The following is a 16,227-nucleotide window of genomic DNA, read 5'->3' as shown; positions in this document are numbered from 1 at the left end:
TATAATAGGAACTAATTATAGTGCAGATCTAGAGCACAAAAAATGTGGCAGAGCCTTATTATTTTGTTTTTATAAAATTAGCATTTTATATAAAATTATGTTTTTCTCTTGTGTTTAATAAGGACAATTATCCACTAGATATGACACATGATGTAATATTGATCTGACTAGAGACTAGAAGCCAAGGGAAGTTAGACAGATATTACTCACTTGTACAACAAAAGTACTTCACAGTAATGTTATCAGTCAAAATTGCATTAAGCCACATAAGGAATAAATTAGGTAAATGACCGAAGGCTTGTGCATGTTATATTTTAAGGCAGGTCTTCAGAGGAGAGGGAGGTGGCGAGATTTAAGGAGAACATTTTAGAAAAATATATCTTGGTACCTGTTGATAATTGGGAGTGACATACACTAGGGATGATCAAAAAGTCTGAATTGGAAGAGAATTTAATTGGGCTGGTGAAAAATCACAGGGGCAAGGATGGGTGGACAAGGTAGAATTTAAAGCAACAAGATTCATAGCTAAGGCAGCTTTATTATAACAAAAACGGATAAAGGAAAAAGAAACATACTACTCGAGAAACACTTTTTTTTTTCCTTTCAATACTACTTACGCTCCCCTAATGTCTGCACCTCAATACTGGGGCTGTAGTTCCCATAGTTCGTGGTTGAGGAAGCTCGGACTTGGAATACGTAGAGAGTTCCAGGCTTCAGGTTGTTAATGGTCACAGTTGTTGAGGAAGTTTTCACAGTTGAGTAACTCTGATCACTTTGCTCCTGCAGGGAAAACACACAGTTTCAATGACAGGTTTTCCACATTAAATATCAAAGGCAATAATAATAAACAATTATGTATTTATAATCAGGCTTCTGGGTACTTGTCAAGGCACATATGAGAACATCCATGCATACATATATGTGTGAGCATGCTTAAACCATACAGGTATGATGTCAGAAAGCACCAAGGCAAATGGAACACTGAAATCATCGCTTACGAAAACTTGCCTGCACCCTTCCTCGTAACCTTAAAGCTTTTGAAAAACAAGGGATCTCCCAAGTGTGCCATTGAAGGTTGGAGAGATCCCATGATGGAATGGGAAGGGAGATACACAGATGTTAACTGGATTAAAAAAACAATAGTCTGAGGGTGTAGGTCATGACAGCACTTAAGCAAATGGATTATCTAGGCACAGAAGCTGATGGTGCATTGACAGGTTTAAAAGACACCTAAGACAAGAAGAATATTTAAAATATTCAGTGATGGAACGTTTTTTGTAGTTGGAAGAATATCACACATTCAGAAGAAGGACTTAAAATTTAGTTGGTTCAGTTTGTGGTGTGGCAGACTGATATGGGGCAGAAAGATACTATAACAGAGGCTAAGTGATTAAAAATAGATTGTAATGGTTAAATCGGTTTTCCTAGTTCATCAACATTATAAAATAGTTAACTTACAGAAGGTTAGAAACGATAGTGACATCTATTTTGGTGACCTTCCAGAATTATTTTGCACTGGATGCAATTGCAAAATGGTAAAAGTAGAAGCCAGTAAGACAATTCCACAGTCATGAATGGATGAATCTAAACTACAATGAGAAGCATATGAAAGCGGGGAACCTCATAAAGGACTTCTTCCATCCTGCGCACGGACTGTTTGAACTGCTTCCGTCTGGAAGGCGCTTCAGATCCCTCCAGACTAAGACCAATAGGCACTGGAGAAGTTTTTTCCCTACTGCGGTCACTTTGCTGAACAGTTAACTGCCGGTTAACTGTCGGCTAACTATTACTTGGATTGCACTACTTGTATGTATAATCTATATTTTCTTTTATATTTATCATTATTATTGTTATGAGCAGAGAGACAACATCTGCCGGAAGTAAATCCCTTGTATGTGTACAGGTACTTGGCGATTAAAGTCTGATTCTGATTCTGAAGATAAAGGAAAGAAACCTTGGCACAATTAAGCAGTTAGTAGGAAGTGATTCACATGGAGCACGTAAGCATCAAAACTGACAGAACTTTTCTGCCGTAAGGGCAGAACTCGCTATAGTTTAACAAAGCCCTAGTTATCTATTGCATCGGTTTTAATAACTGCCAATGTATACAGAGTGGCCACTTTATTAGGTACACCTGTACACCTGCCCATTAACGCAAAAATCTAATCAGCCAATCATGTGGTAGCAACTCAATGCATAAAAGCATGCATAATCAAGAAGTTCAGTTATTGTTCAGACCAGTATTAATAATGGGGAAGAAGTGTGAGCTAAGTAACTTTGATTGTGGAATGATTGTTGGTGCCAGATGGGGTAGTTTGAGTATCTCAGAAATTGCTAATTTCCTAGGATTTTCACACACAACAGTTTCTAGAGTTTACAGAAAATTGTTGGGGGGGGGAAGCAACATCTGGTGTTCTGTGGGTGAAAATGACTTGTTAATATGGAACGTCAGAGGAGAGTGGCCAGAGTCACTCGAGCTGACAGGAATGCAATAATAACTCAAATCATCACGCATTACAACAGAAGTGTGCAGAAGGGCATCTCTGAATATACAGCATGTTTAACACTGAAGTGGATTTGCCACAGCAGCCGTTGACCATGAACGTACTCAATGGCCACTTTATTATGTAGTGGAGGTGCCTAGTAAAGTGGCCACTGAATGCACTTATGCAATTGATTCCTAAAGATGCATTTGGTAAGTATGCTTCTATTCTAATGAAAATTGGATTACATTTCAATTAAATTAACAGGATTCAGATCTTGTCACAACATTGGACAGGGGAGGACAAGATAAAATATATTAGCCCCAATTAATATTCTTCAAACCCCAGCCTATTGCAGATTCCTCCCTGTATCTTTGCTTGCTTTCTTTTAAAGGCATGCAGCTTTCCATCTGTCTCCTCCACACATGACTGCGGGGCTAATGCTGCAACCAAAATTTTGATTACCTTCTTGAAAGTCTGTTTTTATTGGCTCATGACAAAATATTGTTCCTGATTTCATTTCTGTGGAGTGCTTGGAGATATTTTCCTACATTAGGGGTACGAAGTGTATGCAACATGTAGATTTTACAGCAATTCATACCCTGGACAGTGTTGTAAATTCAATCAACAGTGGTTCAGTGGTCAAGCACATTTTAGCTCTATGACACCAATTGAAAATTGAAGCATTGAGATCAGTACCAGAACAACATTAGTGCTCATTTCATTAACATCTGTTCTTTGAAAGAGAATGAAATTTTTAAGAATGACCCAAACTGATGTTACTGTTACACACCAGAAACTGAAAATTAATTGTTTTAAGAGATGGAGACTCTATAAAGGAACATTTGAATTATGAAGCTGGAGGTGGGGAAGGTAATCAATTATTCAGATAGCTTAACTTCAGGTCACTTTAGCAAAAATTATCTGCCATGACTTGCAAAGTCAATTGCTCATACATTGTACAGTGGATTTGAATGCTGACTATTCTTCGTCAAAAGATTAATCGAAGAAAACAGTTTTTAATCATTTGAATATTTATCTAGAACTTTTTAACTGGGCCCATACATCAATGAAAAATGTCAGTTAGTCACCCATTTTGAGTTTGACTTATCAGAATCGAATCAGCTTTAATATCACCGGCGTATGTTGTGGAATTTGTCAACTTTGCAGCTGCAGTACAAAGCAATACATGATGAATATAGCAAAGAATGGATAACAGCTAAATGTGTATGTTAAATAGTAAGCTAAAATACATAGTGCAGAAACAGAAAAAATCAAAAAAATAGTGAGGTAGTGTTCATGGGTTCAATGTCCATTCAGAAATCGGATGGCAGAGGGGGAGAAGCTGTTCCTGAATCGCTGAGTGTGTGTTTTCAGGCTTCTATACCTCCTCCCTGATGGTAACAGTGAGAAGCGGGCATGTCCTGGGTGGTGGGGATCCTTAATGACGGATGCCACCTTCGTGAGGCACCACTCCGTGAAGATGTGTCGGATACTACAGAGGCTAGCATCCACAATAGAGCTAAGTTTACAACTTTCTGCAACTTACTTCTTATTTAGATTGATATAATCTCCATATGCCAGCTGGGCTGCAGGGCGAGAGGTCCCGAGTTCGAATCCGGCCGGCTCCCTTATACGCTCTCCATCTGTGCCTGGGTTGAGTGTCGAGCTAGCAACTCGACCTCGTTAAAAAAAAACCTGGAGACGGATGGGCTCCACCAGGTTTCTGATGCCCAAGACATGCCGTACGATGAGCAATCACCAAAAAAGATTGTTGTGATGGCACCCCGACAACTCCATCTCTCTCTCTCTCTCTCTCTCTCTCTCTCTCTCTCTCTCTCTCTCTCTCACACACACACACACACAAACACTCCCCATATTAGTTAACAAGCTAAAGATTTCCAATTAAAGTCTTTGAAGCAACAATGACAATTCCTCCATTCAGACAATTATATATTCACTATCTTTCAAGGTGCCTTTTGACTCATCTGACTAAAATAACTTTTAAATCCTTCACTGCAGCATTCATATTGTTCTGGTACAATTCCAAAGATTTAAAGATTTCATCACTAATCCTTGAGAAAATCATTCCAATCATTGGTCACACATTCGGTGAACAATAGCTGTTGATACCTACTCTAAATTTCACTTATCCATGCTCACAATTTCAATTAAAGGATGGTCTCGGATTATCTTTGCATACTGTGAATAATGGTTTGCATTCAAAGTTACAAGACCCAAACGTCTCCAGGTTTTTCCTCATAAGCCAAAATTACAAATAGAAGCTTGAAGAAATAAGTTCATGCTCTTTCTCGATAGATAGGGAATTTGAATTTAGTTAATTGATCAACAATAAGAATTAGAGGCTGGAATTAGGCATGGTACCTGTTAAACTATCCTTTCATCTCTGTGAATGTGCATTGACGGATATGCCATCGCTTGGACAACACGTTGAACAGTTGGTCTCTCAGCCTGTGGCATAATTTAAAAACAGCGCAGGAAATTTTCGGCAGCGACCAAAATTTATCCCTCATCCAATGTCACTAAAACAGATCACCAGATTACTAAAACTCTGCTACTTTGACTGTGAAAGTTCGTATTTCCCTTGTCAGGAAATTGACCACTTCCCTGAACTGTTTCTTTCACTATGATGCAAATTGGAATGTGCTGAGATTGTGCAAGCACTAATCTAATTAATTTCCTTTTGTATCAGATGCTAGATATGAATCTGAGGATGGAGTTTAAGTTCCACTACGGTGCAAGGGAATTCACATTCTAGCAATACGAGTAAATATCTCATATAAAAAGGCAGTAATCTTAATTGTGAAGCAGTAAAGCTATTGGGATGTTGTTTAAAACCCATTTGGTTCACTATCTCCTTTCTGGAAAGAAAATCTGCCATCCATGCTCGGCCTGTGAACCCAGATGGTAGCCAATATGGTTCTAACGTTTTCCTTAATTGGCAAGTCAATCAGATAAAGGATAATTAAGAGTGAGCAATAAGTGATCCACTAACCAGCACCTGCCTCATCCCACAAATTAAATATTTAAAAAGTAGCTAGCTGTTTCAGGAAGCAACATCAGATACTAAAGAGAAATCAAGATGTTCCTTCTTGCTATATCATCCATTAACTTTTTCCTGTGATTCTGTCCCATAATAGCACAGAGCAACTCTTCTGGAAGAGAATCAAAAGGCTACAGGTGATGGAATTGAGAGGGAAAATGAACACAAGCTGCTAAAGGAATTTGATGTGTCAGGCAGCATCTGTAGAGGGAAAATGGACAATCAAAGTTTTGGGTCAAGATGTTCAGATGAAGGCTCGTGACCTGAAACATCAGCTGCCCATTCCCCTCTTCAGGTGCTGCCTGACCCACTGAGTAACTCTTCTAGTAGTTCTTCATTCCTCTTCACCCATCCCTCCCCATCCTGCTGCCAGTCCCAAGTGAATCTCTAATGCAAGATTACAATTGCTATTCCTTCCTTGTTCATGCTCATTGGTCTAAGTAGCTTCATCCTATGTAGTCTGTCATCCCACTTTCCCTTCTGTGAACACTTCCAATCATCTCAGCTTAATGCTCTTGAATCCATTCCTCAAGATCCGGGGACTGGTGTTCATTATGCAAATATCATGAGCAATGCCACCTTCAGCTACAAGGGAAAGGATGATAAGAATGTGAAAATGTGGAGAAATTGGAGCAGGGCTAGATCATCTGTGGTCCTCTCAAGTCTGTTCCATCATGTAATATGATCATAGATGATCCTTCCTCTCTGCACAGTATTTTCAACCTTTTTCCCACATCCTTGAAGTGAATTTATGTGTGGATGGTATGGTTATTTTCTGGTGCACCCACAACAGTTGGTACGCTATCCTGCTTATCTCCTCTGTTGTCAGTTCAAACATCCTTTACAGTTGAGGTAGCGAACCACTTGTGCTCTACACATTTATTGGAGTGCATTTGTTACAGTGAACCCAAAAGAAGATTGTATGACCACTTTGAATATCAGCCTTCCTGAATAGGGAAAATTCACTGTTCACACCACTGTGCTGTATGCTACCACAGAGGATATGAGATGCTGTTCTAGTTTGTATTTGGCCTCACCATGGCATTGGAGAAGACTGAGAGCAGTCATGTCATTGCAGTAATGAGAAGGAAAGTTAAAATGACATGCAACTGGAAGCCCAAGCTGGCCATTGTGGACAAAGGATAGATGCTCCACAATTAACACAAGATGCTGGAGGAAATCATCTATGTTAAAGAGAACAGTTGGTGGTTTGGGTCGAGACACTTCATGAGTCCTGATGAAGGGTCTGATCCCAAACTGTGGACTGTACTCTTTTCCATCGATGCTGCCTGGCCTGCTGAGTTCCTCCAGCATTTTGTGTGTGTTGCTAGGATTTCCTGCAGATTCTGTCTCGTTGGTTCTCCACAATTGTTAATTTAGTCAAGCACTGAGCTCAGTGATCAATGTGTGGGGAATTCAGGAAATGGAGCTTTGAGTATGCTCCTTCAAGGTTGAGATTAATCTACAGGCCGAGTAACTGATAGAACCAAAGGCCTCTTTGGTCTATTGAGTTCAACTGTGTTTGGCTTATTAACTAATGAGCCCTCTAGGGGTAGGAGCTTCTGTTTTAATTGCAGCTGGATTCTGAACAAGTAATCTCCTTTTACAGAGTCCCAGCAAAAGTAGTTACTGCGGAACAGATGGCCAGTTTGTGAATGGCTGGCCTAGTTACAATCATTGGGTTCTACAGCACAGTCCACGGAAGTAGGTCCTTACACCTCATTCACAAGAAAATAGTAAAATAGCAGAAGGACTAGGCCATTTGGCTTCTGCATTCGGTATGAATATGGCTGATATTGTAATTAGAACTGGTTTATCATTTCACATGTTCTGAGATACAGTGAAATGTTGCATGCTGATCACACAGATCAGATCATTATGCAGTACATTGAAGTAGAACAGAAATAAACAATAACAATGTATAATGAAGTATAACAGCTACAGAGAAGGTGCAGGTAAACAATTAGTGGGGAGATCATAATGCCACACACAAAATGCTGGAGGAACTCAGCAGGCCAGGCAGCATCTATGCAAAAGAGTAAACGGTCGATGTTTCAGGCTGAGACCCTTCACCGGGACTAGAAAGGAAGGGAGGAAGTCAGAATAAGTGGTGGGGCGATGACAAGAAGAAGCACAAGGTGGTAGGTGATAGGTGAAATCAGGAGAGGGGGAGGGTGTGAAGTAAAGAGCTGGGAAGTTGATTGGTGGAAGACATAAAGGGCTGGAGAAGGGGGTATCAGATAGGAGGGGACCAAAAACCATGGAGGAAAGGGAAGGGGGAGGAACACCAGAGGGAGGTGATGGGCAGGTAAGGAGATAAGGTGAGAGAGGGAAATGGGAATGGGGAATGGTGAAGGCAGGGCACCATTACCAGAAGTTTGAGAAATCGATGTTCATGCCATCAGGTTGGAGGCAGAATGCTAGGTGTTGCTCCTCCAACTTGAGCGTGGCCTCATCCTGACAGTAGAGGAGGCCATGGACTGGCATGTCAGAATGTGAATGGAAAGTAGTGGAAAGGAAAGGTCATACTAGGTGGATTGTGAATGTAAGAGTCCATCTTATCGTACTAGGGGACCATGCAATGGCTTCTAAGGACCAGGCATTAGCCTATTATCCTATTGTCTGGTATATGAAAATAAATCTATATTGCCTGTTCATCCATTAATCTATTAGTTTCAGACAATAGCACAGTTGTAGTAGTAAAGATTGTGGTTCAGACTAGGTTCATCTTGTTCACAAATGGGAAGCAAGAATGGAATTTTGGCACGTGTTTTCTCCTTCCAAGGTCATTGTGTTAAGATGACAATGGTGCAAATTCTTGCAAGTAGAAGTTAGTATCCTCACATTGGTAATATCTACAGAAAGTTCTGCCTCGAGGGCAGTATCAATCATCAAAGATCTCCATCATCTGCGCTGTGTCTTCTTCTCAGGAGGTACACACCATCATGTTCAAGAATAGTTATTTGCCTTCAACCATTGAGATCTTGAACAGGTTGGCACAACCTCAAGTCAAGTCAAGTCACTTTTTATTGTCATTTCGGCCATAACTGCTGGTACAGTGCATAGTGAAAATGAGACAATGTTTTTCAGGACCATGGTGTTACATGACACAGTACAAAAACTAGACTGAACTACGTAAAAAAAAACACAGAGAAACAAACAACACTAGACCACAGACCTACCCAGGACTGCACAAAGTGCACAAAACCAGTGGAGGCATTACAATAAATAATTAACAAGACAATAAGGCAGTAATGTGTCAGTTCAGGCTCTGGTTATTGAGGGATAGCTTGGGGGAAGAAACTGTTACATAGTCTGGTCGTGAGAGCCCGAATGCTTCGGTGCCTTTTCTTACATGGCAGGAGGGAGAAGAGGTTGTATGAGGGGTGCGTGGGGTCCTTCATAATGTTGTTTGCTTTGAGGATGCAGCGTGTAGTGTAAATGTCAGTAATGGCGGGAAGAGAGACCCCAATGATCTTCTCAGCTGACCTCACTATCTACTGCAGGGTCTTGTGATCCGAGATGGTGCAGGCAGTGATGCAGCTGCTCAGGATGCTTTCAATACTACCCCTGTAGAATGTGATAAGAATGGAGGGTGAGAGATGAACTTTCCTCAGTCTTTGCAGAAAGTAAAGACACTGCTGGGCTTTCTTTGCTATGGAGCTGGTGTTGAGGGACCAGGTGAGATTCTCCGCCAGGTGAACAGCAAGAAATTTGGTGCTCTTAACGATCTCTACCGATGAGCCATCAATGTTCAGCAGGGAGTGGTCACTCTGTGCCCTCCTGAAGTCAACAACCATCTCTTTTGTTTTGTTCGCATTCAGAGACAGGTTGTTGGCTCTGCACCAGTCCGTTAGCTGCCGCACCTCCTCTCTGTAAGCTGACTCGTCATTCTTGCTGGTGGACCCACCACGGTCATGTCATCGGCGAACTTGATGATGTGGTTCGAGCTGTGTGTTGCAGCACAGTCATGGGTCAGCAGAGTGTACAGCAGTGGACAGAACACACAGCCCTGGGGGGCCCCCATGCTCAGTGTGATGGTGTTGGAGATGCTGCCCCCGATCCGGTCTGACTGAGGTCTCCCAGTCAGGAAGTCTAGGATCCAGTTGCAGAGGGGGGTGTTCAGGCCTAGTAGGCTCAGCTTTCCAGTCAGTTTCTGAGGGATGATTGTGTTGAATGCTGAACTGAAGTCTATGAACAGCATTCGAACGTATGTGTCTTTTTTGTTCTGGTGGGTTAGGGCCAGGCGGAGGGTGATAGCAATGGCGTCATCTGTTGAGCGGTAGGGAGGGTACGCAAACTGCAGGGGGGCAGTGAGGGGGGCAGCAGGGTCTTGATATGCCTCATGACGAGCCTGAATCAGAATTAGGTTAATCATTACTCTCTTATATGGCGTGAAATTTGTGGCTTTCTGGCAGCAGTAAACCAAGCCACTACTTCAATACGGCAACACCACGACCACTTAGTTCACGCTGGACTTTTTGTTCTAATTGTTTATTTGTAAAAATTGTGTATATTTAATGTTTAGTTTATGTTTTTATTGTGAACATTGCATATTTGATGCTTATGTGCCTGTGCTGCTGCTGTAAGCATTCTTTTGCATTACACCATGCATACATGTATCTGTGCATACAGTAATAAAGTCAATTTTGACTTTGGCCACAGAGATCACCATGCACAGTGAATTTAATATCAGGTTCAGCAGCAGATGCAAGTAAACTCGGTCTCCATTGTGAACGGTAAAACGCCGTACAACACCAGGATTTACACCATCAGTTTGTACAAACCTAATGTCAGAGCAGTGCTTTGCTCTGATTTTTTTATAAACAGTCTAAGATCCCCAGAGGTAAATTTCTACGAGGCTTTGAAAGACTCTCACTAGTCCTAATAGCTGCCTTTGGTACAAGACTGAGGAAGACAGGAGATGTCGTTTCTGTGTGTAAGGGAAGCTGCTAATCGTCTCCCACAGGAATTATGATAAGGGACCAGGATATCGACTAGAAGCTTTAGAACATGGAATTTGAAACAGGAATACTGAACTATCTTCTCAGAGTCATAAGATCATTAGATATACGAGCAAAACTGGGCTATTAGGCCCATTTTGTCTGCTCTGCCATTTCATCATAGCTGATCTATTTCCCTCTCACCCAAACCTCTTGCATTTTCCCCATATACCTTCATGCCATGACTAATCAAGAAGCTATCAACATCTGCCTAAAAATACATAAAGACTTGGCCTCCACAGCTGCCTGTAACAGTGAATTCCAGAGATTCACCACTCTCTGACCAAAGAAATTCCTCCTCATCTCTGTTCAAAATGGAGGTTCCTCTATACTGAGGCTGTGTCCTCTGGTCTTAGACTCCTCCACCATAAGAAACATCCTCTGCACATCCACTCTAGAGGGGCATTTCAAAAGTTGAGCAGTTTCAATGAGATACCGCCCCTGCCCGCCATTCTTCTGAATTCCAGTGAGTGCAGGCCCAGAGCCATCAAACGCTCCTCACATGACAAGCTTTTCAATCCTGGAATCATTTTAGTGAACCTCCTTTGAACCCTTTCCAACGTCAGCACATGCTTTCTAAGATAAAGGGCCCAAAACTTCTCGCAATGCTCCCAGTGAGGCCTCACCAATGCCTCAATAAAGCCTTAACATCACATTTTTGCTTTTATATTCCAGTCCTGTCAAAATGAATGCTAACATTGTGTTTGCCTTCCTCACCACCGACTCAACCTGCAAATTAACCTTCCAGGAACCCTGCACGACAATTCCCAAGTCCCTTTCCACCACAATTTTCTCTCCATTTAGAAAACAGACAGTCATTCAGTTCAATATCAGACTGGGAACTTCTTATTGTCCCTTTGAGGGGCAATTTGTGTAACGTGTGTGTCAGCAGCTTTCTGGCACCACTGAACACCCATCAGGGTAAGCTAAGGAAAAATTGCAGTCAGATTTTACAGCAGTGTTCTTGCTCTCCCAGGACCTGGCTGACTTAACTGGGCCAACCTAACCATTTTTATTAAATAAAAAGACAACTTCTAAAATTGCCTATCTTCCACTGACTGTGGAAACAATCAGCTAAATACTCAGAAGTTACCTGTTATAAAATGCAGCTTTCATTCATATGGGGGCATCCATTGGTGAGGGAGGTGCCCAGCCAGGACACATAGTAATCACTGAATGAATTAAGGACATACACATGTATGAAGTAATTTGATGGTAGTCAATTACATACAGTATAATCACGCGAGTCATTAGATTGATAGAATACTATTATGTGGTGAATGGCTCCTGAGATTCTCTACTTAAGGAAATATAAGACCTAATAACCAAAGGTTTATCCCGACGTACAAAGAGAAGAAAATCCAAAATTGCACAATCCATAGTAGTGGGACAATGAAACATGACCAGAATCAGATGAGCAAGGATTATCGGGCTGGAAACTGGTACTAGAAGAGATTAGAAGGCTGACGCCATGTACAGGCCTGTAAATAAGGATGGGAGTATGAAAATCAAGGCATCACTTGACTGGAATCGAATGCCAATCACAACTTACTCATCTGGTGACCAACGAGGGAGCTTCGAATTGTCAGTCTGTGGGTAGATCAAAAGTGGAAGGGGATTCCAACAACAGTTGTAGTAGGTTGGTCAGATTTAAGCCAACCATGGAGGTCCTGTACTTTGTTAGTCCTTTTAACACTACTGAATAAGGGAGAATGAACAGAAATATTCATTACAACACTTTTTTTTTTTGACTGTGTGTCATGAAGCTAAAATCCAAAACAGCACAACAGTTTGGTTTGCTTCTTCCTTGGTTTACTCAAGTTATTAATCACCATCTACTTGGGGACATCTAAGCATATTACCTGGGATATTGGTAGATTGTCAGAAATAATTACATCATCTCTACACATCCTGCTATATACTTTATCAGAGGCACTGACCTCATGCATTTGGACAAATGTATCCTGTTAAAGGCCTCCAGCTGTATGCCACATGAGGGTATTTGTTTTCCCAGGTTTGTGGCTTTTGAGAGAACTTATCAGACAGACCCTCAGTTCAGCTGTTTCTGCAACAGACGGTTGCTGTGGGAATTGAAGGACAAGCAGTCACGTCTTGTTTAGCTCTCATGTATCCTCTGAAAAGAGAGGCACATGGCAGGTGGAACAATAGATGTGCATTTGGCACTGAAAACGAGAAGTATCAAAGAATTCACGTACATTTTCCCACATTAACTGTACCCCTCTAACTCTCAGTGCTGACTGTGATTTAATTTGGGCTCGCTAATACCTCAGAAGGCTTCGATTAAGAAATATGCACGCTGCTTGCACAGTATCTCATAGAAGGAAAATGATCACACCTTAACCCCAGAGGATGCTGCTTAATGTCTCCTTTACACAACGATGGGAGGTGCCCCCCCCCCCCCCCGTGCGTTTATTGTGAGATAGGTACATTCAATTACCATTGCACCGTTTGAAAGCCTGGAAAATGAAGTCAGTTCAGAGATGCTTAATATGTTGCTTCCTTCTCCCTATGTAATTGATTCATCAAATAAAAGTGAATGTTCTTCTCACACACAGAGTAGCATACATCAGACAACATCATTTTCCTCAATTGCTGAAGTAGGCTTGGGCTCTGGGTTATAATCAAGAACAAGTAACCAAAAGCATTCTACACTCCTGCACTTCCTTGGCTTTGATCATGTGTCACATATCCTGGCTAGAGCTTCCACTCGTATATTTTCATAGAAGCAGGTTGGTGACACCAGCTTAAGGAAAGATCAATGTAATCTGAATTGCTTCAGAATGGTTTGACCCTTAAAGTCAGAATTTCTTATGCTGTATTAAGGTACTTAAAATCAAGAGAAGCCTTTACAATCTTTTGTTTGAAAGTGGTTTGAAGTTTAAGAGTCTTTTAAGGTTGACAACAGATTTAAGAATCAATGGCTAAGAAGTCGATGAGAAAGCCACGAGAGGAAGGTATCCAACATGGAAAACATATATAATAAAGTCGAGAAAGGTAAACCAAGTGATGCAAAAGCAAAATCAGCAGCATGTGGCATCTTCTGAACTATTATCGTTGCAATTTGCAGCCTTCAATTTCCCTTTAAAAACTTTTGTATATCTTAAACGCAGTCACAATCTTACAGTCCTCGATTAGTATGAAGGACTCGACAAATTTGACTCAGGAATACAGGTTTGGCACCAGATGTCTGCCACCACTCCATGAAAATCAGGTCCTGTGGGTCCTTCACAACAGACTGGAATGACAGGGATCACAACCACTGCTCCCTCGCATCCCCGTGGCCAATGGAGAGCCAGAGGACCTAAGGGCAAGGTCACTGTATTGGAGGGAAATGAGGGAGTGATATGTTCTCTGTTTCACTGAGACATGTCTCAAACCCCAGACTCTGAACCCGAGCTCCAGTCCGAAGGGTTCTCAATCCAGCAGCCTCAGGAAAGGGCAGAGGTTCTGCATTCTGCTTTAAGATTTACTCGTCATGGTGTGTGGACATAACGGTCTTGACTCACTGTTGTTCTCCTGACCTAGTGATTAAGTACTGACCGTTCTACTTCTCCACTGTTATCCTGACTGCAGTTTACAAACTGCCAAAGGCACATGTCAAGCAAGCACTCGATATATTGAATGCTGTGATTAACAAACAAGAAAGTGCTTACCCCAATGCCTTCTACATCCTTATCCTGACCAATCAGGATAGCTTGAAGAAATCCCTGCCCAACAACCACCAGCCCATCACCTGCAGCACTACACTGTGCTCTCAGTATTATTTATTATTCATTTGTACAGTTTATTTTCTTCTGCACATTGGTTGTTAGTCCATCTTTGTTCATTGAATTTTGAATTGAATTGACTATTTCTTACATCCTTCACATACATGAGGAGTAAAACTCGTTATGTTATGTCTCCATTTAAATGTGCAATGTGCAATAATAGTAATTTCTAATAACATAATAAATAGAACAGTCAATGTAATATAGAGTACACTCAAGTCAGCGTGAGTTCATCAGTCTGATGGCCCAGTGGAAGAAGCTCTCCCGGAGCCTGTTGGTCCTGGCTTTTATGCTGCAGTACAACTTCCCGGATGGTAGCAGCTGGAATAGATTGTGGTTGGGATGGCTTGGGTCCTCAAAGATCCTTTTCACACACCTGTCCTTGTGAATGTCCTGAATCGTGGGAAGTACACAACTACAGATGTGTTGGGCTGTCCGCACCACTCTCTGCAGAGTCCTGCGATTAAGGGAGGTACAGTCTCCATATCTGGCAGTGATGCAGTCAGTCAGGATGCTCTCAACTGTGCCCCTGTAGAAAGTGCTCGGGATTTGGGGGCCCATACCAAACTTCTTCAAACATCTGTGGTGAAAGAGGTACTGTTGTGCCTTTTTCACCACCCAGCTTTTAAGCATAGTTTTTCATGAATTCTAATGTATTTAGTTTTTTCTCCTGTAAATGCTTGCAAGAAAATTAATCTCTTTTTCAATCTTTTTATTATTATTATTAATGTCAACAAAATAAAATTGATACATAGATAATGGGATTACAAACATACACATTTCAACTGCACATGAAAGAATACATAAGCAATGGTTACAGTATAAATGAGTATTCCCAAATCATGGACGATACAATTTACAAATAAACAAGGCAAACCTAGATATGTCATAATATATATTAAAAAAAACAGAAAAAAGAAAAAAGAAAAAAATATGCAAAAAAAACTAATCTAATAATCTAATAACTAATAAGAAAAAACAAAAAAAGAAAAAAGAGAAAAAGAAAAAATGGAAAAAAAGAGCTGTTTATAATATCTCACAAAAATACAAAATCATCAGTGTCATCAACACCGATCCTCTCAACATATATAAAATCGAAACTGGAAAATCAAATAGGCTTGGAACAGGGTCAAGAAAATTAATCTCAAGGTAGTATATAGTAATATATACATACTTCTGTAATAAATTTTAAAAATATGTGTATAATGTCACAACACAGAAAAATAAAATTGAAGAGGTGATCAAAACCTGAATTGAAAACAGAGAAGCCCGGAGCTGCTCAGTAAGTCAGGCAGCATCTGCGAAGCGAGAGTTAAGATTTCAGGTCAATGGACTCAACAAGAAGCAGAAGTCAGCAGCCCCATCCGACACAGGCTGGCAGTCAAAATGAGACTTTTGTCTCTTTTCACATTTGTAAGGCATGCAACATGGCAGGCAATATTTGCACGGCAAGAATCAGCATGAAGAAGTATAGTAGGAAGTGAATTGTTTGCATGGTATGGTGTGCGTAGAAGTTAATGTAACAGCACCAGTAATTTCATTTGGGGTTCAATTCCCTGCACTCTGTGTAAGGATTTTGTATGCTCACCCCTGTGTCCGTGTGGGTTTCTTCTGGGTTCTCTGGTTTCCTCCCGCATTTTAAAGGGGAGGGTTAGTAAGTCGTAAGCATTATATGTTGTTATTGGAAGTATGACAACATTTGTAGGCTTTCTCCAACACACCATCTGACAGTGTCGGTTATTGACACCAGCGACGGTGTGTTTCAATGTTTTGATGTAAATCTGACAAATACGTAAATTATCTTTATCATAGAAACATAGACAATAGGTGCAGGAGTAGGCCATTCGGCCCTTTGAGCCTGAACCGCCATTCAGTATGATCATGGCTGA

The 16,227-nt window shown here is 41.1% G+C and overlaps 1 protein-coding gene across 10 annotated transcripts in view; it reads right to left on the bottom strand.

Moving 5' to 3' along the window:
- The window catches only part of LOC132383416 (ephrin type-A receptor 7-like), a 693,221-nt gene that overhangs the window by 144,993 nt on the left and 532,001 nt on the right, over window positions 1-16,227 (bottom strand). For all 10 annotated transcript variants that reach the window (XR_009508677.1, XR_009508678.1, XM_059954340.1 and 7 more), the window contains exon 7: window positions 618-780. Coding sequence is in view for 8 of the 10 variants with exons in the window: in XM_059954340.1 (XP_059810323.1) it covers window positions 618-780 (163 nt within the window). In the remaining 2 variants the exon portion in view is untranslated. The remainder of the gene's footprint in view (window positions 1-617; window positions 781-16,227) is intronic.

The sequence above is a fragment of the Hypanus sabinus genome, chromosome 30, assembly GCF_030144855.1.
Source record: "Hypanus sabinus isolate sHypSab1 chromosome 30, sHypSab1.hap1, whole genome shotgun sequence".
In the NCBI taxonomy this organism is placed as follows: Eukaryota; Metazoa; Chordata; class Chondrichthyes; order Myliobatiformes; family Dasyatidae; genus Hypanus; species Hypanus sabinus.
The sequence above is the reverse complement of the archived record's forward strand: the minus strand, read 5'-3'. Positions and strand labels throughout refer to the sequence as shown.